This window comes from Gallinula chloropus (assembly GCF_964237585.1).
Source record: "Gallinula chloropus genome assembly, chromosome: 2".
Lineage (NCBI taxonomy): Eukaryota > Metazoa > Chordata > Aves > Gruiformes > Rallidae > Gallinula > Gallinula chloropus.
In genome coordinates this window covers 124,720,555-124,744,447 of record NC_140086.1, presented here as the reverse complement: position 1 = coordinate 124,744,447, position 23,893 = coordinate 124,720,555, and the positions used below count along the sequence as shown (strand labels likewise).

General features: G+C 38.0%; 1 protein-coding gene across 1 annotated transcript in view; it reads left to right on the top strand.

Moving 5' to 3' along the window:
• Window positions 1–7,801: 7,801 nt before the first annotated feature.
• KCNH8 (potassium voltage-gated channel subfamily H member 8) overlaps window positions 7,802–23,893 on the top strand; it is a gene marked incomplete at both ends in the record, with an annotated part of 185,729 nt that continues 169,637 nt past the window's right edge. The window contains one exon of the mRNA XM_084280066.1: window positions 7,802–7,877. Within this exon, the coding sequence (XP_084136192.1) occupies window positions 7,802–7,877 (76 nt within the window). The remainder of the gene's footprint in view (window positions 7,878–23,893) is intronic.

The following is a 23,893-nucleotide window of genomic DNA, read 5'->3' as shown; positions in this document are numbered from 1 at the left end:
ATACTCAGGCTCCTGAATAAAGAATGGCAAGAATAATATCTGATAAAAAGATATAAACTAAACTCCCAACAATATTTGAAAATTGAAAAGGGAGTGGAAAGGGGAACAACCAAACCCCTCTCTGTTTTCAGTGGAGGTGACCACTAACTCTTGGCAAAATATTTGATCCCAATGAGGATGTATTTTCTAATAAAAAAGTCTTTTTTCTTAAATTATGAACAGTTGTTTTGGAATTATGGTAATATTTTTAAGAGATAAACACCTCTTTCTATGATAATTTATGGAAGCTTTTAAGCAACTAGTTATGACACTTTAATGATACATCAGATGCACTATTGATCAGTGATCTTTGTATTTACAGTCTTCTATGGCAAATTAAAGACCTTATGATACCTTTTAAAATATATGTCCATTAAGATCATGCACATCTACTGAGGTAGCTGCTAGCAGGCCAAATGTAACTTCTATTAACTCTGGATTATTACTGTGTAAAACTATGCTAAAAGGACTGAAGCTCTCAAACATAGTTCACCTACTGCTTAGACACTATGAAGCATACTACACAATACATTGATTATAACTATATAATGGGGGAAAACCCCTCAATTTTCTTTCTTGGGGTCTTCCTAAAGCAAATCTTATTATCTGGCTTCAACCACCACAGTTGACTTCTGTGAAGCTGTGAAGATGACTTATTACTGTTTGATTCACACCCAAAACAAGCTATATAATTGAGTGCTATCTGTATTTGCCACAAAAGAAGAAAAAAAAAATCTATCAGGGAACTAGAAAGACAAAGGTCTAGTAGGAAGTTTTTGTAGAAAAACATTACGTCTACTAAAATATGTTAATCATAGAACTAGTCTCAGTGTCTTTGTGATATGAAGTGATAGAAATACTTACACTACAAGCATGGAACTCCTGGATTTCAGTTTAATATGGGATTTTTCAGTGCTTAAAATGCAGTAAAATCCAAGAGAGAAGGGGGAATAAAAACCAGTAATGCCACCCGGGCTTTTTATTAATGAGTGTTCTGTCAGAGCAACTGTTCACTGTCCTGAAAACAAAATTGAAGATGACATCTAATGAAATATTAGTCTGCCTTTTGAGTTTTCTATGTCTTGGTAGTCTTTTGTGACTTGCAGTGATTTATAAAAAAAATGTTGCTGTCATTTACAGCTCTCTTGTCGCTTCATGAATGGCTGCCAAAATCTTAATTTGAATTAGCACCACAACACTGCTAGAGACCAACAAAACTGTACTGTTTGTCACTTTCAACATTACCTGTGCTTTGCAAGTCAGAAATACGATTAAAGTAAAAACAGCTGGTGGGTCTCATCCTGCTCTTTATTACACTGATGTAAGTCATGAATCATTTGAATTATTTTAGTGACATTGAGGAAGTTTATCCTATATAAATTGTGTTCCAAAAATATTGGGTTGCTAACAGAAGAAATTATTTTCCACTTATCCAGTTTAACCACTTCCAAAATAGGTGTCCTCATGAAGGAATTTGTGTTGTCTTCTGACTTGTGTTTTAATAACAGTGCTGGGAAAGTGATTGCGTTAAACTGTCAGTGGAATTTCAGGAATTTTTTAGATGTCTGTTTCCCAGTGTTCAGGCAGTATCTGTGAGGAAGCATGGCAGTATAATTCTAATTAACTTCTCTGGATCTGTGGGAGGAACCACTCTTTGCCCCTTCATACAGGAAGATCGTGCTCGAGGCTTAAAAGGCAAATCCCATATTTAGTGCCATGCTTGTGAGTACAGTCTTTATTGAAAGAATCCTGATACAGTTCCTATGCAAATTATCACTTCATAAACTTCTATGCTAATTCTCCTTTGCTTTCACTGAGCACATTGTTACCTTGTAAATAATTCTGGTTTTGTACTCTTTGAATTTGAATACATGAAGGTTAGGAATTATTATTTCTTTTAATAATGAAATAGTTTTAAACTCCAAATCATAAATAAGTGAAGCTGTGACATTTCTATAAAGAATATTCTCAACAGCTACAATTGTATTCACTAAGCATTCAGAGGAAAGAATGGGAACAAAAATAACACTCATTGTTAACAAGTGACCCGAAACAGCAACATTGTTTTGAACTGTAGTAAAGTCTACAAGATCCTCTAACATCAACATTGCCTTCAATATTTCAGTAAGGTAAACAGGCCTGTGATGTCTTTCATATGCAGGAAATATACAAATAAGCTCCAGCCTCTTCTGAAATGAGCTTTCTCTCTATCTTTATTGCATAGATTTTTGAGAAGAAAAATTTGTTGCCCATTTAAATAACCAGACAGTTCATTTCTAGAAGAGTAATATGACCTTTTCTTTTCTTTTTTTTTTCTTTTTTTTTTTTTTCTTTTGAAGGTTTGGTCATAGCTTGCTTGGTTTTTTTGGATTTCTCTTCTGACGGAAACCAGACTTGATTCAAACTAGATATTGTTTATTCTGCTTTGCAATTTAATTCTGTGCATAGAGGTATGTTTCAACTTGAAGAGATTTTTTTCCTGTAAATTCCTACATGATGAACTATTCAGTGTCTTGTTAAATCCTCATTGTTTGAAATGTGATTCCATAGCTTTCTAGCATGAACCACACATCTCTTGAATATCACCTGCTTATTTGTTACAAAAGCATTTAATATAACTAGAAAAAATTGATGGTTGAACAAACATTAACAATAGCTACACAATCCTTAGAGATGAGAACTATGATCCTGCTTTAGGAATAGGAAAGCAGAAACAGAAATAAGAATTTTATAACCTTTATTTTGAGATCTGATGTAGTCTATTCACCATTTTTTGGTTTGACAAGATTATCTTCAGGTCTTAATTCAGCTTTCACTTTCCAGACCACATGAGGCACCATCTCCTCTTTAAACAAAATCTGATGCACACTTGACACCTGGGTCTGTGCTTGTACAATGAGCTTTTTAATTATAGAAAGGCTAAAGTAATATTGTATAAACTGTTATCATTCTATGTAGCTGAGCAATATATAATGAAATTAAGCCCGATGTGGTGCAAAACCAAATTGCAGCCTCATATGCGGGTGATATCAGCATGATTAGAGCCTTTTGAATTTACCATGCTGATATTTAAGTATTTTAATATATAGAAATGTTAATTATATGATATTTAAGTATTAATTTACCATGCTGGTGTTTAAGCAATTTAGTGAACACAGGGAAGCTTGCAGTCTTTATTTATGCTAGCATAAAAAGTGCTAGTATTTGCTAGCATCAAAGTGAGATTTAAATCTCTTAGCTTCATTCCAGGTATCATAATGTATGGATTCTTATACTTTCTTGCCCTGTACTTCACTTGTTCTACACTTTTTCTCCCCAAATTATCCATGGTTCAATGCTGTATTATCTCTATGTCATTCTCTGGTTCTTCCTTGCTCCAGCATCTACTTCCTACTTGCCCTGATCCATTTCACCCACTTACTAATCATGTCCCAGGCCCATTCCTTAGTATGGCTTCTCCTTTACATTATGTTCCAGTGAATTTATTTGTCATTTCTGGTGATTTTTCAACCTGTTCTTTTCGTCCTCCTGTCAATCTTTAAAAAAGGCTGGGGTTTTGGGGTTTGTTTTTTTTTTTAGCGGAATCGTTCCAGAGGTGTGTTCTATCTGAAATATTGCCACATTTCACAAAACTTTATACAATAGAAAACATGATTTCATAGGAGGAATTGCTGGCAGATGTGTAGGTCTCTGTAACCCTCATAACACATGAGCAGCACTTACTAGGTCAGACCATGGATCTGTCTAACCCAATATCATTTCCCCACTGTGACTAGCAGCAGGTAGTAGGGGAAGAAGATGCTAACAAGGCAAGCATTGTAATCCTTTATCTTGCAAGCCTTCCCACTCTATAGAAACCTAGTTGCCTCCTGAGCCAGAGGTGCTATCTTTGTATTTAAACTTCGACCCAGACTGTCCCTCCCTTGTCAGAACTTCAATTATGTAGCTTTATTCTTGAAAAGTTCTGTTGCTGGCTTACTCACAGTGAAAGAAAGAGGTCAGCATTTCTGTAAGTACAATGGCCATTTGTTAGGTTAATACTCTTAACACACACTACTTGAGACTAAATTAGTCTGTTGATGACAGACGAACAGCAGGTTGCCATTCTTTCCCCTTTCTTAGTATGTTCAGGCTCTTTCATACTTCTTTTTCTTTTCTTCTTTTTCTTTTTTTTTTTTTTTTTGTTCCCATTGGATGCCCATGCCCAGGTTAACAAACAAACAAGTGAGTGGCAATTTCAAGCACAAAAGAAAGCTTCAGGCAGTCTTTTCTAATTGTTAATTTGATTTTTTCACTAACTGTTATCGTTTACATAATTGTAGCAGGTAAATTGAGGTAAAGTGCTGATGCCAGAAAGCAATAAACAGCTCTGAACCTCTTCTGTTATGAGGTAACTGTGGAATATTAATCAAGAAACATGGGAAGTGTATTTTTGGTTAAATTAGGAATTAAGAAAAGGAGGTATGTAATTATTACCAAAAACGTTATAGCATACAGCTCCTTGCATATGTTCTGTGCAAAATTCCCAGTCCGGGCCCTCCTTTCTGGTAACTAGCAGTGTCTGAAAAGATTACATAGTGCCTCAAAGCAAAATGTGGTGCGTTGAATGCCCAAGTAGCTGTAGATAAGTGGAAGGAAAAGTATGTCTGAGATATCTTATATACTGTTAAGTATGTCATTTGCAATGTAGATGCTAACGGCAACCTGAAGCATAGCAATAGTGCTATTGGTCCCTAGTCTCTCAGGTCTGGTACTGTCTTGCTATAACGGTAGAGCATTTTGTACAACAAGGAATAGAAGGAGTGGGCTATTTACCCAGTGTGGGTGTAGATTAATACACAAAAATCAAAGTTAACTTTCAATTCTTGTTTATACTTCTATGACAGTAAAAATAGGTGATCTTGTGGGTGTACTTTATAGTTATTGCACCTAGGTATCCTAGATACTCCAAATTAAAATCTGATTTCCTGAAAGAAGATAAAAATAATCTGATTTCATATACCTTCTCTTTAAACATTAAAACAAAAAAGAAAGAAAACAACACTCCCTTGTTTCAGAATATATAGCATCTCTAGTTTTCATTTTGCTAAAATGTTAAGAAATTATTTTCCATGAGTTGAATATAAACTTTCAGCTGTTCCTTCACCTTCAATGCTCTTACCTGTCTGCTATCTAAACATTCTGTGCTCACCATTAGTAGTATGAAACATGCCACAGCTCTTCTGGCAGCTGTTCATCCTTTTTGGTGTGTGTATTTATATAATTGTTTGGGGTTTGGTGTGGAGGGTTGTTGGTTGTTGTTTACTCTGTTTATTTTGGGTCTTCTCCCCGCATCCCTTCAAGTTAAGGCCTAAAGGTTTCATTTAAACATTGTGTCTCATGGTTGTTCCATGGACTCTTAATAAAAGTCTGAATTTACTGTTTATGTCAGAGCCCTCAAAACACCATGATGCTTACAGCTCTGACTGGTGTGCTAGGAGGTACAGTAATAGCCACTTAAGGGCTGGCAGAGTTACTAGATATCAATTCGACTCCTCTGAAAAAACAGCATTTCTTTTCACTTTTCATTATGTGATTTTTTTAATTTTTTTTTTTTTAAGACAAAATGGAGAAACAAACTTATATTCTTAAATGCATACACTGGATACTATCTCCTAACTGCCTGTGGTAGGAGTGAGAACATATTACTTTTTCCTTCACTGTATCCCTACTTTGATGGTGTTTGGAGCAGGTCATGGAAAAGAATGCAGGCTGAAACATGACCATAGTACATAGGCTACAGCGTATGCAAAGCCTTGGGAAGATTTCAAAGGTTCAGGTCTACCTTAATAACCTCTGTTGAGTACTTTGGCAGATGGGAAAGTCTGATTGTGCTTTTCTGGGTTTTGCCAGTATTGGAACAGGTTCTTTTTAAAAATTGAGTTAATCAGTAGTGAAGTACAGTAGCATCAAACTTTAGTGTGATACCTGCCAGTAAGACTAAATGGAAAGCTATCAAGCAAAATTAATTTGGGGGCTCTGCTTATATTGAACTGGAAAATGTGGTAATTAAAAAAAATAAAAATCAAAATTTCTGGCATTAAGTATTTAAAAAAAATACATTAAAGAGCAAGATTAGTGATTCCCAGTGAAAGTAAAAACCTGCAGTGAATTTGAACTTTATCACCTAACTAAGAAACTGATAGCACTGTGAGATTTTGGAGACTTTCAATGTAGTAGTGATTTGTGAGGCAGTTTCCCTTTTCACATGCCTCTTCTGAAAATAGAGCTGGTGCTCTGTATCAACTATTTCATAGCGGCTTTCAGTACAAGGAGAATCTCAGTGGAATACTGTTGCGCTCTTCAGAGCTAAGGTGAGGTTGTCATGGGTAATTTTATATTGTGCTATAAAATTTATGCAGCAGTATTTTCTGACGCTTGAGTTTTGTTTTGTGTGAGGTTTTTGTTTGTAGTTGATGGGGTTTTTTTTAAACTATCTGGTGTAAATGAAGACCCTTTTCGTCCCTCCTAGAACGTTTCTCTGTGCCTCTCATACTAAAGTGTGGGAATGAAAGTCTTTTGTCTATCTGGGGAAAAGGAGAAGAGCAAATAAATGCTATTTTTGTTTCTTGCTATTCCCAAGGCTGTAAAATAGCAAGAAACCAACAGGCTTTCCCTCCATAATGCACAGTGACTTTGTAGATTAGGGAGTGTACTCACACTTCTTCTCTCCGGAGTCTCTTAGTCCTGAAAGGACATGGAGAAGTTTTGCTATTGCTGCTACAGTAAGTGAAATGACTGTACCTTGGGGTATTATCTGGTAGCGTTTAAAGAGCTAGGGAACCAGCTGGACCAAGTTACTCATACCAACAGGAAAGCAGCTTGGGTACCTGCTTCTTCGTGGTTTTATCTTTTAAATGTACACGTTAAGCCTCCTGGGCAAGGATCCAAGTCTCCTTTCTCTCTGCTTGGCAAAATCCCCTTGGCAATTTTTTTTCCAGGAAATTTTCAAGGAGAAATTCCTATAAATAAATAAATAAATCGAGGTATTGACAGTGGACTTGAAAATGCCTATTCCTTAAGGTGCAAATAACGCGTGAGACCACACACCTCATGGAGCGTTCTTCAGCCTTGCTCTCCTCTACAGGGGCTCTTGATGAACGTGTGTCAACGGTGTTTCTCCTTTCAGTGAAGTAAGGTCCTAAGCTTCACCCTGCAATACAGTTACAGAACGGGCTTTATAGGACCTGTTATGCTTCCAGCATAAGAAACTTCTTGTGTGCCGGAGCCGGGAGCTGAACGGGGGCGGAGGAAGGTCAGGCAGCCCCCGGGCGGCGGCCGGCTCCCGGCCAGCCCCCGCCCCGCTCCAGCTGCAGGTAGATAAAGGTTGCTTTTTCCCCTCTCCCGGCCCTCTCCGCAGCCTGTACGCCCTCAGGGCCGCTTTCCGCCCCTTCTCGTTTTCCTTTGCTGGGGGTGCGGCGGTTCCGCGCCTCTGGGGCGGCGGCTCCGCACCTGTGCGCGGCGCTCCGCGGCCGCCCCGCCCGGCAGCCAGCGGCGGGGGCGGGAGCGCTCTGCGGTGCCTGGCCTGACGAGCGGGGGGCTCCCGGCGCCGGAGGCGGCGCGGCGGCATCCCCATCCTCCTCCGCCTCCTCCTCATCCTTCCCTCCCTCCGCCTCCCTCCCTCCGCCTCCTCCCTTCCTTCCCCCGGGCGCCCTCTTCACTTTCTTCTCGAACCACCCTCGTAGGCAAACTTTGATGGGGAACCTCGCACCGCGCTGGAAAAATGCCGGTTATGAAGGGATTACTGGCACCCCAAAACACCTTCCTCGACACCATCGCCACCCGGTTTGACGGCACACGTGAGTCCGGGCTGGGGCAGCGGGCGTCGGTTGGGCGCCCAGAGAAGGGGATGCACGGGGGACACTGAGCATATGATGGGGAGCCCCCTCTTTCTTCTCCCCCGCCCGCCGGGGGTTTCCTTGGTATCAGAAGCCGGCAATGGGGAGGGGGAGGCGAACGAGCTACCAGCCTCTCCCGTTCTCCTGCCTGGCTTCTCCACAGCTTTGCAGGTGAGGAGGGATGCTGGCTACTCTTTCCTCCCGACCGGCTGCGTGGGGTCTCCGGGAGGGCTGAGCTGCCGCTGGAGCCAGGATCTCTGCTGGAAAGTTGTGCACTGGGCTGGGGCTTCTCGTCCCGCCCCGCGCCCCTGGCAGGGGAGAGGCTGTGAAGGAGAGACAGGCTCCAGAGCCTGGCCAGGGCTTTGTAAGGAGGTTTGAGGATTATTTCTTTCTTTCGTTATTACCCCCAGCCCCGTTATTAAATCTTCCTAAAAGCCGAATTCCTGTAAATCGGGCTCAGCAGTGGCAGCAGCTGTTGCAGGGTGTTAGCGCACAGAGGAAGGAAGGGCCCTTCGGCGGCAGCGCGGCGCGGACAGCGGCGTCCGGCTGCAGCACCATGGACGGGGCCCGGGTCCCGGCGCGGCAGCGCGGGGCTCCTCCCGCCTCGGCTCCGCTCTGCTCCGCAGCTCCCCTGGCAAGGCGCTGCCTTAACGCGGGGAGCTGGCTCCCGTGCGGGAAGCCCGCTTCCTGGGCAAGGAGTTGCCCCTGACTTGAGTTTTGCTTCTACTTTAATGGGGCTCACACATATTAAGAAAATAAAGGGGGGGTGGGGGGGTGGGTGATCGGGGGAGGGGAGGGAGGGAGTAGACTTGAGCTAAAATGAACTTCCTTCCCTGTAATTCCTTTAAAAAATATATATATATTTATATATAATTCCAGACATCCGAAGAGGAGGGAGAACAAACTCAGGTTTAAGTTGCTGTCAGCTGTTTCTTGGCTGAAAGTGTTGCAGCCTTGTGGTTTTGACGTCTTCTTGGTTCAGTGTCTATCGGCATTTTCTCAGTGGCTCAGTGTGTAATTAAGACAAATGAACTGTGATTATTGTATCAATAAGTTGTAAAATGTCAAGAAAATTATATAGTCGCTGGGATCAATTGCAGAGAAGCACAGAACTGCACTATAACTCCTCTGCCAGTGTGAGGATACATAGCTAATTATTATTTAGGGCTATATGTTATTGATACCTCATTATAAAAGCAATCCCTCTTAAGAATACTTAGATGCACCTTGAAATTCCCTCCACTGCAGAACCCAAAGCCCTTTTACCCCCATCCTCACCTTTTCATTTCTATAAAACCTATAGGTATTACTTACTGCACATTAAAGCAAGCAGCTCTAATAAGGGTTTTGTTGTTGATACTGTCATTTGCTAGAAAAGCAGTTCTTCCCTGCTTTGTGCTTAGGACCCTCCCCTTTGCAATGGCTTCCTCTCAAAGGATGGAGCACACAGGCTATGAGCTGTACACACAAACACTACACGAATTCTGTTTTTCTTCAAAGATCCAATTGAACGAGCAGCATTAGTGATGATATGCAGGTATTTTATTTAATAAACACAAGAAAAATGTCTCATTCCTGTGCTAGTGGCACCAACTGACAAATGTGGTAGAAAGTTCATTGCTTAGCTCAGTTCTACGGCCAAATGTAACTACTTTTTAAAAATAGTAATTCTGCTAATCTTCATTAAATCAATTAGGCTGATCTTTTCTTACACGAGAAGAACCAAACCTAACTGGCTTCCTTTTGAAATCTCTAATGCTAACAACTCATCTACTTTTACCTGGGATGGCATTTAAAAAGAACATGATTAGGTGTTTAAGTACCCCAAGAAATTAAAGTACCTTACATTTTGTCACAGAAAGTGAAATATTTCTTTTTAGGCAGCATTGTAGAATTTAGCTTAAATATTAAATAGGCCTAATCTAGAAGTCATTATATAATTATCGGTATGTGAAATTTTCCCAGAAGTTCACAAGCAAAGCCTTCTGAGCTGTGTAGTCTTATACCTAATGAAAACTGAACTTTTGGATGATGCTAACCTATGGAACAGTGGTGGCACGTCTGTTAGTTTACAGAATAATGTAACATCTCTTCTAGAGTGAGTATAATGATGAATCATCTTAATGCTTTTCTGAAACAAAGTTATATATGCTAATCCACATATGCTTAACTTAAAATCTTCAAAAACACTTATGTCATTTGAGGCTTTGATGCAACAGAGTTTTTTCCCTTCAAAAATGCTCAGTTCAAATATAAGAATGTCAATGAACTGACATTTTTTTTGTTGTTGTTTATCAAAATGGAGAAATGCAACTTTGCAAAACATGTGTACATATCTGAGCATCAAGTAGAAACATTAAAGCAACTGTTGTCTTCATTTAAATTGTCCAGGTGGTATTACTGAAGCTGTTCAGGTGGCTAAAGCTAGAAGTAATACTGACAGCTAATCCTTGCAGGAATTGTTCCCAGGTTTTGCTATTTTATAGGTGATACACTCTGTAAAAGGAACAGAATGCACATGGCACTTAACCTGAGGCTGTGTTTACTAAATTATTTTGACCTCATAAATGATGATATTTAAATGTTAAAGAACAGTGTTGTGTCAAAGGACCTTTTTTTGGTTGTTGTTTTAACATAGTCTGTAGTTAACAGACCTCCTTTCATTTTAAGCCTCTGGGAAGGATATATTATGTTGTCATCAGTGATAGACTAATCCACCAATGCATCTTTAATCCAGAAGAGGGATAATTCTAATTCTGGGCAGCAGTGCAAGAAAGGATTCCAGATAATATTAGAAAATATGCTTTGCTTTGCACAGAACTCTTCAAAAATTCATTCACATAAGTCTTAATTTTACTATTGCAATGGTTTATGTCTAATTAGCAATTATAAATCACATTATGAGAAAATTGTGTATCTCAAAAAAGCACAGATAACTACTTGACAGATGCTTCAGCTGCTCAGAATTCTCACAGTAGATATTCTGTATTGTTACAAGTATGTGTAATATACATATTCTTTACCTATCAACCCAGTGACTACATGCTAAACAAAGAGAATTAGATTAGTGTTGGGGTGACTCTTAGCTGTGTACAAGATCCAAGAGATCTCCTTCTGCAAAATCTCTATTACCTGTGGTGCATATCTGTATTTCCACAACAGAGCTCTTGGACCTACCTCTGTGTTATTACACCTTCACCTTACAACTCTGAAATGACTTTTATGTTCCTGACATCATAGTTTAACTCAATGCTTTCTCAAATGTCTTCCTCTCCACCCAGTAAATAAACACCAGGTCACTGAAATGCTTTTTGTGTCCCTTCTGCCAGCAATGTATTAAGTGGTTGTTGCTCAATCAGAAAACAAGTGTGCACACTTTCAAATTAGTAGGTGCAGTTTGGGTTTTTGTTACTGTCTGAGTTTTTTTTCAAGGTGAAATATTTTTTCAAGTGTAAAAATATTTCAAATATAAGCCTATAATTAACAACTCTCCCCTCCCCCCCCCCCAATATTATGAAACTGTGTGAAGTGAATTTATTAATTTCAAGCTTTTTAATAGAAAATTTGTAAATCTTTTGCTTCTGGTTCTTATTTAGATTAGGAGAAATATTCAGAAATATTTGCATGGTGGAAAATTACATTCTATTGCTGTCTTACATTTAGGATACATATTCTGTATTATGCTATTTATTTATTGAAATAGGTAAATCCACACCGCAGAGTTGTTTCTGAAATTTTGCAATACTTTCTCAGAGTGCAAACCTAAAAGATTCAGCAAGTGGCCTCATTAACTTGTATTTTAAAAAAGTGCGACAATTCTGTGTATGGTTATACCATGAAATGACAGCTGAAGTGCTATAATTATCTCTTGTGTCTATCAAATATGATCAGTTGCCAAATTAAGTGTGTACTTCCACAGACTTATTAACAATCTTGTACGATCAGTCTAATCTGAAGATCAAGCTAATTCCTTCTTGCTCACTGTCAATGGTGATAATTTGATAATTCCCTATTTGTAGAGCAATTCTACATCCAGATTATTTTTTTTCCAATTAAAACCTTGCTCAAGTATTAATAAAGAGAACTTTGTACCTAAGGAGCAATTTTCATAACTTTTTTGGTCCTTCACCAATCACATAGATTCAGTTTTACAGTTGCTTTAGTTACCCCTAAGGGGTGCTTGGAAAGTACGTCATAAGAACATGCAGATTTAAGCATACAAAATTTGGTGTCAATGTGCTTCTGCTGGTATTGTGGGTAGAACCAGGCTACCTTCCTCTCCAATGATCAGCAGTTGGTACACAACTGAAAGCCTTTGTACACAGTGATCTCCCCAGACTGCAGGGGCAGGCAGCTTGCGTTCCTCCCCATCACCCCTGTCATTTTCTTTTCATGCTCATAAACAAACTGGTGAATTCTGCCAGGTTGGGTGAACATGCTAACACTTTCTGCAACTCTGTCATCAAACTGTCTTGTTCAGATTGAATCCTATCCTCTCCAGATAGTCAGCGTGCTGCTTAATCATGATGTGGTTATCACAAGAACTTCAAAGGCTGCAAAGTACCTCTCGGCTACTGATGCTACTCAGCCGCCTTCTCCAAATGGACTTGTGGAATTGTAACATTGTCAGGTATAGGGAAACAATGGCTGAGCTTTCCAGGGGGGAGGACAGTATATATTGAGCAGGATGGTCCACCTTCCAAAGGCAGAAGCCTGGGACTAGAGATGGGTGAAAGGCTTGAACTATGATAAGTACTGACTGATATCAAAGAAGCTTCCAAGCAATGACAGTGGAAAAGCTGGTGTTCTGTCAAACTCTCTCTGAAGGAGTGGAAGTGCAGTTGAAGTTGGGCTAGCTTTTTCTGTTAGTTAGCCAGAGTGAAATTTCTGAAGATATATATATAGTTGGTCTTCTGTTACACAGACTCATTTTGCTCTTATATCTTAGATAAGTAAATCGTTTTGTTGAATGAATCATGTACTTCTCATTGAAAAACTATACTGTCAGCACAAGAACAACTCTTGCTTGTTCTCAGCTCAGAGCACAAAGAAAGCAAATGCTTTTCTTTCTGTACTTGACTCTATTAAGGCATGGCCTCTGTTGCAGCTCATTGTAGCCCTGTTGCTTTAAAAAAAAAAAAAAAAAGAGCAAAAATTATTTTGAATATAAACCAAGGGTCAGGTGCTGGAATCTGTGTTGTGCTGTTGCTCATTCCTGGAAGTAATCAAGCAGCTAGATTAAACAGCTAGATTAACAACTAGATTAAACATCAGATTAAATGAAATTTTTTTCATTTTTTTGTCTAATGTTGTGGGTGCAGAACCTCATAATTTAAGGTGGTTTTATTTGGATGATCTTTGTTTTCAACAGCTATAGTCACTTCTGACCCCAACTTGAAGTTGAACCTGGAAGACAACATTGGAGGGGTTCAGAACCATCTTAATTAACTAATTCTTCTGTTTTGGTCCTAGAAATCTGGTTCAAGGTGGAAAAAGTGTGCAAGTACCATTTTTTAATATCCAGTCACTAGATTATTCTTTTAAAATCATGACAATTCATTATTACTGAATGTTTTATTCAGAGAATAAATTAAAGAAAATACTGATGTATTGAATTGTCAGGTGGAACTTTCTTTTTTTGCTAGACAGAAGGAAGTTAGAATCACAATACTGCAGTGTATCCATTCAGAAGACTACATAACTCACTAAACACATTGTTTATATGCCCAGTTCTAGCTTAAAGCTCATAAATATAAAGTTATACTAGTAGCCTGCACTGTTATTTCAGAAGTAAACTGTATTTGAATTCAGGATAAGCACTGGAAATTTGAGAGTGGCAGTGCTATTAAATAAGGTAACATTTTCTTTCCTGAATAATACTAAAAAATATTATACTGACTGTTGTTTCCGAGTAGAATTTCATACGTGAACCTAAGAAAACTCATAGTGCAGCAATCAAAACAAATCTGTATACTTGAAGTAATGTATATCTGAATGAATGCATGCTTCATCAATGGATTACAAAAAAAACTCCTTAGAGGATTTCTAAATCTTGGATGATTATCAGGATTCCAACTACAGATGTTCAGTAAATTTATTCTCCTTTTTTTTCCCCCAAAATGTATGATATTGTTTTCTTCTCTGACAAAAATGTCATTGAGCAAATAGATTTGGTCTGAAAATAGATCTTGTTGGTATCTTTGCATTTTTACATTCAACTTCTATTTTATCCTATTTTTATTTTGATTACACAGGTAGTGATTTTATACATGTTCCCAGACTTTTTTTGTGCTCCGAGTATTGTTCAGAGCAACAGAATGATAAAACCAACAAAAACACTGCCTCAAGCACCTGTGAAAGTGTAAGCAAATACATATGTGTGAATATATTACAATAAATCAGTAAAGCTATGAGTTTACAGACCATCAACTAGTATTAGTACTATTCTGATGTCATGTATTTTTGAAAGAGAGGTTGCATGTATTACATCAGATGTAGCCTGGGAAAGATGTACCCAGGCAACTGCTACAGTAGTTTTGCATTTTCCCAAGCTACCTTTCCTTACTTTGCATTAAAATGACTGGAAGGAAAGAATAATTAAGGAACAACCTGCTCCCAAAGTAATGTTTCCAGACCACCCATTATAAAACCTAATAAATATGAAAGAGGAAAAAAATGTGGGGGGGGGAGGGGAGTGAAGATACGAACACAGCATCCTCTCAAAGTGCAGACAGGAGACTTCAACAATAAAAAAAATCTTTTGGAGTTTCTCTTGCCAAGTGCTTCTAGCTCCTTCTGTTTTCCGGGACTGATAATAGTAGTCAAAGATTTTGGAACAGGTGTTGTTCTTAAAATACTAGCATATTGAACATCGAACTTGACATTACATATCTTCTGAGCATCCCTAAAGCTTAATGCTCGGCTGTCAATCATTTCAACGACAGCTGAAGACAATTACGTTATAATCTTAAAAACAGGACTTGTTTTAGGAAAATGTGGTCCACTATCTTATAAAGTTGCAATGGTCTGCCCCTTTTCAAGGAAGGGTGGCTTGTTTGTTGTTGAGTTTTTCTTTGGTTGGGTGTTTTTTCTCTCCTTATGAGTCATCTATTTTAAGTGGCTGCTTAAGACTATGTCTAGAGCAGAAACCTACGTCTAGGTTTCTGATCCCCTGAGAGAAACCTGGGTAGTGTCAACTTTTCCTGGGTCTTCAAGAGTTTCTTTTCAGCAGAACATAGTTTTAAGAGTTCATGGCCAATTTGACTATTTCCCTTTAATAATTTTCATCAGATTATATAAAAAATCCACAGAATTCTGCTGTGTTTTATCCTTAAAGCAACGCTGCTTCTTTATGAAGATTAGTAAACTCTGACAGGAGCAAACTTGTTCTGTGTGAGGAAGAAGGCAAAAAACCAATAATGAGGAACAGCCAAGAGAACTGTCCTAAAAGACTTCCAAAATGTTACTCTCAGGTGGAATGAAGGAGGTAACTGTTTCTACAGCTGAATTTGTCCATCTTTGAGAAATTAGGAAAAGTATTGAAAATACAAGTTAAAAACCTTCCATTACCATCCAGGTTTTTCACTGAATTGTGCAATGGCAAACTGGCAACATACAAAGTCAAATTTTTGGTCAAAATGAAAGAAAATAAAACCCAATTTTAAAATTTTTTGGCCTAATTCCACTTTCAGTGAAGCCTATATGAAGTTTATTCTTTTATTTTTTAACTTCAGTGAAAAGTGTTCAGCTACTTTTACCATGATGTTATATAATTTTGCAAATCCCTGCTCTAGCTTTTAATAGTCTTGCAACTAAAGTCTGTATCTTTCTTGGAATGACTGTAGATGTATCCTGCTGAGAACATTGAAGTTGTATCAGAATCTTATCCAGGTAAATGAATGAGGAATCTGACTCCAGACTTCAAATGACCTTTCCAAATAGTACCTTAGCTTTTCCTATTTAGCTTTTCCAATTTTTCTAGTAAAGGTATTTAAAAGAATATTCATGCACTATATAAAAAAAGGTTTTCAAATTTTATTGAAGACAGTCATTCAATCTATTATTACTTTTTAAACTTTACTATAAAGAAAAAAAAATGCAAAGATCCTGTTTACGGCAGAGGAATGACATGTCAATATTTAGATGTATACCCTTTGATGGGAAACAGGCAGTTCTGAGGTGATATTACAAAGAGCTGTAATTGTGCCTTTTGAAGATAAAACAGCTTCCAGTGTGCCAGCACTGAATGCACTTTTTCACTAGACATGACTTATGACCACTATGAGTCCAGGTTTCATTTCTTTGGACCTTTAAGTGTCAAAAGTTGCCAGGGAGATTCTGCTTTTCCTTCAGTTTGAACCTATAGAAGTACAGAAAGATTGATCCCGACAGCATGAACTTGAAACTCATTGCTACAGCTTTTTTCAATGCCCTTTTCTTTTTGCCTCCCATCTCCCTCAACAGGTTGTTATAATGCGTGACTAGACATCTTATTCCAGATACATGAAAGGGAACTCTTAGCTGGTCGTTTTGTCATTTATTTGATTTTTAAGGCGACAAAATTCTCTTAAGACAAATAGCTTGGTTTGTTTTTTTTTTTTTTTTTTTAAATTCTAAAGGTCAGGTATCTCCTATGACAAGAAGAATGTGTTTGTGTGAATTGTGCCTTTTCTCATATTTTGAAATTAAAAGCCTTAAGAAACATGGTGAGAATATTATACTGGTTTAGTAGGTAAAACAATTTTTTTTTGTGGAAGATCAAATGCCTTGTTTGATGGGTCAAAGATCCTCAATAAATCAATAATAATCACAGTTTGTCAGCAATAAGTTTTGGGTTTTTTTTAAAAAATTATCCAAATGAAAATACACAGTATTTTAATCTTTCTTTTGAATATAAGAATTAAGTTTGAGAGACAATATGATTGTAACTGTATTTACTAAACTGAACTGTTTGTTTGAGTTGAAAGTTCTTAACGCTAGGAGTTTGGATTTATCCACTTCAAGAATGGTGGGAAGAAGCACACATCTTGTGAAACCTGTAGTTATAGAACCATGTGTCAGGCATGTTGAGGCTCCTTCAGTGATGTAATTGGCCAGCATGGAAGGATAAAGGTGAGAGTACAGTTAGGTACTATATTTTGGGTGCTGTTCAAAATCTTGCTGTAAATTAGTGTTTGTGACTTTAATGGCCCTGTTTGAAGCAGAGCTGTGCGTTATGGCCAAGTTACTTAGTTGTGTTTAAGAGTTGTTTCTGCATTGGAAACAGAAAGCAGGGTTGCAATGGACACCCTGAATCTCTTTATTACTTTTTTTTAATATTTTTACAGGAATATTTACCTTTTTTTTTTTTTTTTTTAAATGTAGACTTGAGATTTTTAGAATTCATCAGGAGAGTGGCTTTGCTGATGCTGCCTTGCAGAGTATGCACTTGAGAGCCGTTCGAGCCCAATGTGCTCCATGCATTTGTTACCAACAAATTATTTCCTGGAACCAGGCACACTGCACTGAATCCTTCTCTGAGGAAGAGGGTGGTAGGCTTGGTGATCTCACATCAGTTATGTGAACTCACTGCAGTGTAGTATGAGACAAAAGATGGAGGATTCATCCTTTTGACACTTACAGGTGTGCTAAAGGTTGTGCTGGTTAAAACTTATTTTCAGATTTTCTCCTGGTAGGGTGCAGGTTTGCCCCCAAATATTTCTAAACCCTTTGACATCCCTATAAGGGCTTGTTACTTTTCTCTCTTTGAATCTGTGATTTTTGCCTTCATATTAATTAGCAAATGCAGATAATTATTTGTTAACTCATTTTCATATCTGTAGCCAGTAGCCATAAATTATGAACTTTGAAAAAGCAAACTATTCTCCCTGAAGATTTATTAAAAGCCGTTAAGAAAAAAATGGATTATAAGTGACCTTAAAGAAAAAATTGTTTTTTAAAAAAAGTCTTATTTACAATATGAACTGGAGCGTTGAAGGGTTTTCAGAGGAAAGGACTAGTCTTATGTGGTAAACTGTAAGAGTCATCTTTAAAAAAGAGACAAGGGAGCAGCTGCAAAGAAACAGTGATTGACTGATGGATTGCTGAGCGAGCAGTGGGTAGTGCTTCAGAAGGAACTAAATGGCAGCGGTGCTGCGGGATGCTGTGCTTTGGTGCAGAATATGGCCATGGAAATGTAAATATTGAATGAATGTAGTCACAAGGGGATTAAAAATACTGTATTCTCTCTTCTTTGAGAAGAAACTGCCTGTGATCCTACCTGGTGCTTGGCGAAAAGCCATCGGGCAGTCTTGGGTGTCATAGGCCAATGTGTCTTCAGTATTTTCTTTGTGATATTTAGCCACTACAACCAATGAACTTAATTTAGTTGTATTGTAACTTCTAGCTGGTTGACAAGAGAGAAAGAAGCAACTACAAGTTGGGGGGATATTTATGTGCAGATGACCAGATAGCACATGATTTACTTCTTCATTAACTTGCATATAGTATCCCTGAAAGTCTGGTGTGGTTCTTGTGTTTGCCATCTGTCCTGCCCCTCTCCCGCAAGTTTGCACTCCAACTCTCAGACTGGACCAGATCTGACCAAATCAGCTGTTGAGCAGCTCCAGATCACATCCTGGCAGTGAACAGTCCCAGCTGAACTCCACACATGGGGCTGCGAAATACAGCGATTCAGCACTGCTTCCCCAAGCAGCTGATCGATCCCTGGAGCAGAAGCAGCGATCAGCAAGAGTCAGGATGGACAGGTGGAAATTACTGCAGACGTTTAAACTCATTAGTCATAATTCTCATACAAATAAACCAGGCAGCTGTTGAGCTGTTTTCATACTGCCATGAGTAGGATCCAGATGGGGACCTGGGGTTTTGGTTCCAGTTGCAGCTCAGTGCTAATAACCGCAGCAGATAGTAGAAGCAGTAAGTCAGGAAGTGTGCAGAGACTTTGTTGCCTGCCTCCAGTTGGACCCATTTGAATGGCTCTTTTCCCCCACTTTTGTCCCAACTAAACAAAATAATTTTGTGTTGGAGACCAACACTATCTACAGGAAAAGCAAATATCTATATAAACCTTTAAACACTTTGTATTTCAGGTATGTTTATAAATATAGAAACATATATGCAGGTGATAACCTGCTTTAATTACAGAATAAATCATGTTTCATTTGGGAGAAATAGCTTGTGTATTTGTCTTTCTTCTCAAGAGATTTTTCTGGGAAAGACTGCTTGAACTGTCAGGGCAGCTGCAGGCCTTCTGTTTGCATCTCCTTATGGAGAATAATTTTACCACAACTAATTTCTGCTGTCCTTTTTGTAGGTTTGTTCTTTAAACAACCTGATGTGGTATCAATCTCGCTCAAAATATAACAAATTACTAAAGTAGGAACTTTAAATAAAATTGCTCACAGAAATCACAAGGCAAGGGAAATATTTCTTCCAACTCAGGCAACCAGAGGAGGAAAAAAGCTATATGCATCATTAAGTAAGGTACAGCATGTAGGTGAGTCGTCTAACTGACAGTCTCACAAGTGAATTGCACAAGCCACGTATCTTCCAGGAAAACAGGACACAAAGTTCAGGGAATTATTAGTCACCTAAATAAATAAATACTGTGGAACTATATTCATTTATTCACCTTTTATCCTTATTCTGCCTTTTAAAACACATTTCCCTTTTATGAATTCTTTGTGTGAAAGGAAGAAAGACAAAGGCCAGAAAGTCCAATAGCAGAAATACTGTATGACCTGCACCATGATGGAGAGATCTTAATAAGCTGAGTTCTGGGTGATGAGTGAAATAATTAGAAGCAAAGCTAAGAGGTTAGAATTAATTGGGGGAATCATAGTAGTTCTTTTCCCCAGCCTGATGTGGTTATGTCATTTTATACGAACTGTCATTGAAAATAAAAAAAAAAAATTTCCACACTTACAATTAAACGTTATGGGATCTTGTCTGCCACCTTTAAGCATTCTGTTCTATGTTGGAATGACTTTGAGTGAGAAACAAGGAAGAGAGACAATTTTTTATATTTATAGCATAAAGGTATTGTCTTCTAACATTTTTAATGCTCAGAACTACATAAAATTGATTGCTCTTGTTTAATTAAAATGTACATAGTAATTATTCTAATGAAAATACTTTTCTAAAGTGAAGTTAATGAGAGAGAATCTTTGTAATGGTGTTTCTTAGTTTGATAGTTGCTGTTTTTCTAGCTGTTAAACTGTAACATATTGCTGTGCAGAGCACAGTGATTTTATCTCATCAGTTTTAACGCTTGGAGTATTGTAGCAGTTTGCATAGAACTTGCGTGGTTTGGTGTTCATTTATCACAGTTAATTTGTGGCTTCCAGGGAGAGTTTGTGAATGGCACAATAAACTAAATGTAATAGTAGAATAGTTCGCTCTTGAAAGCAGGTGCTTCCTGGTAGGTTTTCAGGTTTGGCAAACAAAGTTCGTGTCAGCAAAACAGTGCAGTGAGCACTCTGGAAGCTTTGCCATGAAAAAAAACCCTGTTGTTTGATAGACCTCTTCAGTAATTTCTTTAGTACCTAAAACACATGAGATGGAATATCTCTCGGGATGAGGATCAAAGTGGAAAATACTCTCCAAGCAGACTTGGTCCAACTCCATGGCATACTGTTTTGCTGCAGGGAGGCACCAATGCTTCTCTAGTTCCAGGAACCCTTGTACCAGATTAGTATATGATTAGCAGATTGAATATCAGGGCTGGCAGCTATGTGTATGATGTGGGCACCTGACAGGAAAGGGTCCCAAGTACCGCGCTGGATGATATTCAGATCTGTGTGCTGAGATTATGAGACAAAAAATTTAAAAAAAGGTGTCATTTTTATTAATAAGGTAGAATAATGGACAGAAATAATAATAAAAAAGTATCCATAGAAATTTCTTTCTGCCAGTACTACTACTCCATACTAAGGGATATGTTTGTTATTATTCTTAAATTCCCCATGCTTCCTGAATTGATTTGTGATTACACTTGTAATCAAGCATATGGCTTGGTTGTGAAAAAAACCAACAAACCCTCCTGTGATTCAGAACCAAAACACTTATTTTCTGTTCTTAATTATCTTATATTTTAGATCAATTCTGCAATATTATCAGGATTTAATCTTAAAAAGTAATTTTCAAAGCCTTTTATATTTTGTTACTCAAGAAAGGTCATGATGATAAAAATGGATTCAGGATCTCCAGTAGCAGCATCTAAATAGTTCAGTTGCTCAAGTTTAGTGGTAAAGGACTTGATCATTGTAAGAAAGAAGAATTAGACAATTTATAGGAATGAGGGATTAATTTATTTCCACAAATGCATACTACTACCACAGTTACTGTTATGAGGACTTTCACAACCAAAAGCAACTCTTACACCATATAAATCCCATTCTTGCCATGAAAGGGATGTGATTCACACCCTTAATTATTACTGTAGGATAGCTCATAGAATCATAGAATGGTTAGGGCTGGAAGGGAATCATCAAGTTAGAATGGGCAGGGGCGCCTCTCACTAGATTGTGGGAATGGCTTATTGTACATGAGAAGGTGTTTCCTTCCTTACTTTGTATTTCCAGAATTACTCTTGCAAAAAAATAAGAAGATAAGGTCAGCAGAAAACATTAAACTCAGCTTAAATTATACTGGTGACAAACCTGAAGGAACAAAGCACTGAAGTAGATAGTGTATGTTATAGGAACTCAGTCTGCATTAGAAACAGGTATCTCTTTCTAATATTGGAATGTTCTCAGTTGCAGACTTGGAAGAAATGAAAATGATTTTTCATGACAGCAGAATTGTAACAATGTACACTATGATGAAACAACATGTCTATAAAGAGGAATTCTGTCTTGCAACACATATCTTTCACAACATTAATGCTCAGTCAGCAAGACAAAAACTTAAGACAAATGATGTTTTAAATGTCCTGGAGAAAAAAAAAAATGTTTCTGTAAAAAAACCCACAACAACAAAACCCCAAAACCAAAAAACCCCCAAACAAACAATCAGAATCATAGGATCATTTTTTTTGGAATAGACTGTTAAGATCATCAAGTCCAACTGTTGTCTTTAACCTAGCTTTGCCATTGGGACCACTAAACCACTTCTTTAAGCTACATCTACACATCTTTTAAATACCTCCAGGGAAGGTGACTCAACCACTTCCATAGGCAGCCTGTTCTAGTGATTGACAACCCTTTTGATGTCAAAATTGTTCCTAATATACACTCTAAACATTCCCTGGTACAACTTGAGGAAATTTCTTCTAGTTCTATCACTGGTGACTTGGGAGAAGAGATCAACACCCACCTGGCTTCAGTCTCCTGTCAGGTAGTTGTAGTGATGACTAAGGTCTCCCCTCAGCCTACTTTTCTCCAGGCTAAACAACCCCAGTTCCCTCAACTGCCTCTCATAGAATTTTTTCTCTAGACTTACTTTCTAGTAGCACTTTCTGCTTCTCAAAAAGTTCTTCTAATAATGCAGTTTTCAGACCAAAAGTAAAAAATAAATCACATAAATTCTTAGAAAGAAAGCTCGAAACAAAAAGAGAACCAAGGGAAATGGCTTAACCCCAAATTTAACATAAAAATGTGGCAAAAATTCATATCTATAATTTATCAAATTTACATTTTTTTGGCAACTTAAGAATTACTATGTTTTGTTCTAGCACACTTTGTGAAGCATTAGGAGCATGTGAGCAGTCAACACTGGCTTTTACCCACACTGAGTCCATTTTCTGAGACACAGCTGAATTTGTTTTCAGTCTAGTGAAAACAAAAATGTAACTACCATGAATACTCTGAGGTGTCGTGGTCTGTCTTTCTGTTTTAAAAATCATGAAGACTAGAACCTCTGAGGACTTCAGCCATGTGCAGTTATTTAATCTGTTTCTCCAAGGTAGTATTTTTTGCAGTTCCTTCCACTCAGGCTAGACACCAGCAACCCAGCCTGCCTTTCTCCCAAGACAGTTCTTGACTCAGTTCAGGTCAGTTGGAAAATTTCTTCTGCTAAGTATGAGAGTGCTGTCCTCGAAGTGTGAGGACATTCAGTTACTTACTTGTTTACCAGGCTAACTGTGTAACTGTTGAGACTTTTTTGTTCCATAAATAATGCACAGGTTTCATAGATGTCTCAGGGGAATTATAACGCTAGCCTGAGATCTTCTCCACAACTGGGATATAAACTCAGTGATGAGAAATATGAAACTTTAGAGCCTAGCCCTGCACTGATCTCTTTTAATAAGCAGAGATCATGGGATTAAATGAAAGAGACATCCTGAAAGTTTCTTTGTGCAATTTTTAAAATTAAAATTTTTGTTGCTTTATTTCAGAGAAAGTTCACTAAAGTATCAGATAAAGTATTGTTTCAGCTCATGAAAATATGTGAAAGGGGGAGCAAGTGATTTCATGTGCCAAAGAACCAATGAAGCCTTGTTTCCTTGTGCAGTTGAGCTCCTATACGAATTTTCTAAAATCCAATAATGTCAGGCTGACACTGAAGCTTTGTGAAAACTAGGCACAGATAATTTATCTCCTAGCTGGTTTATGAAGCTTGTAGCATCTCAGCACCCTTCAGATCTTTTTTCCAGCATTAAATTTTGCTGAAGACAAACAGGGGATTTTGTGTTGTGGAGAGAAAAGTTGGGGGAATTGGACATGAATGGTTAGCACATTCATTTATGTTCTGTTTGCTTTATTAAAAAAAATAGCAAGAGATTAAAACTTTCTTAAGAGATTCAGCAAACATGGGCAGTCAACAGCAGTTTTAAGTACCATCCTTTATAATACCCTGAAATAGATGCTTAACTGACTGCATTGATGCTTTCCAAGCTCAGGCATACAGGACTTCAGCATCCTAAAAGCAATGCTTGATGCTGTAGTTCTGAATATGTTGCTGTGAAGGAAGAATCAAATGCTGAGATGATGTTATGTATGGCAGTTGTCCCTGTTATTTTAGATATGAGCTTTTTCTTA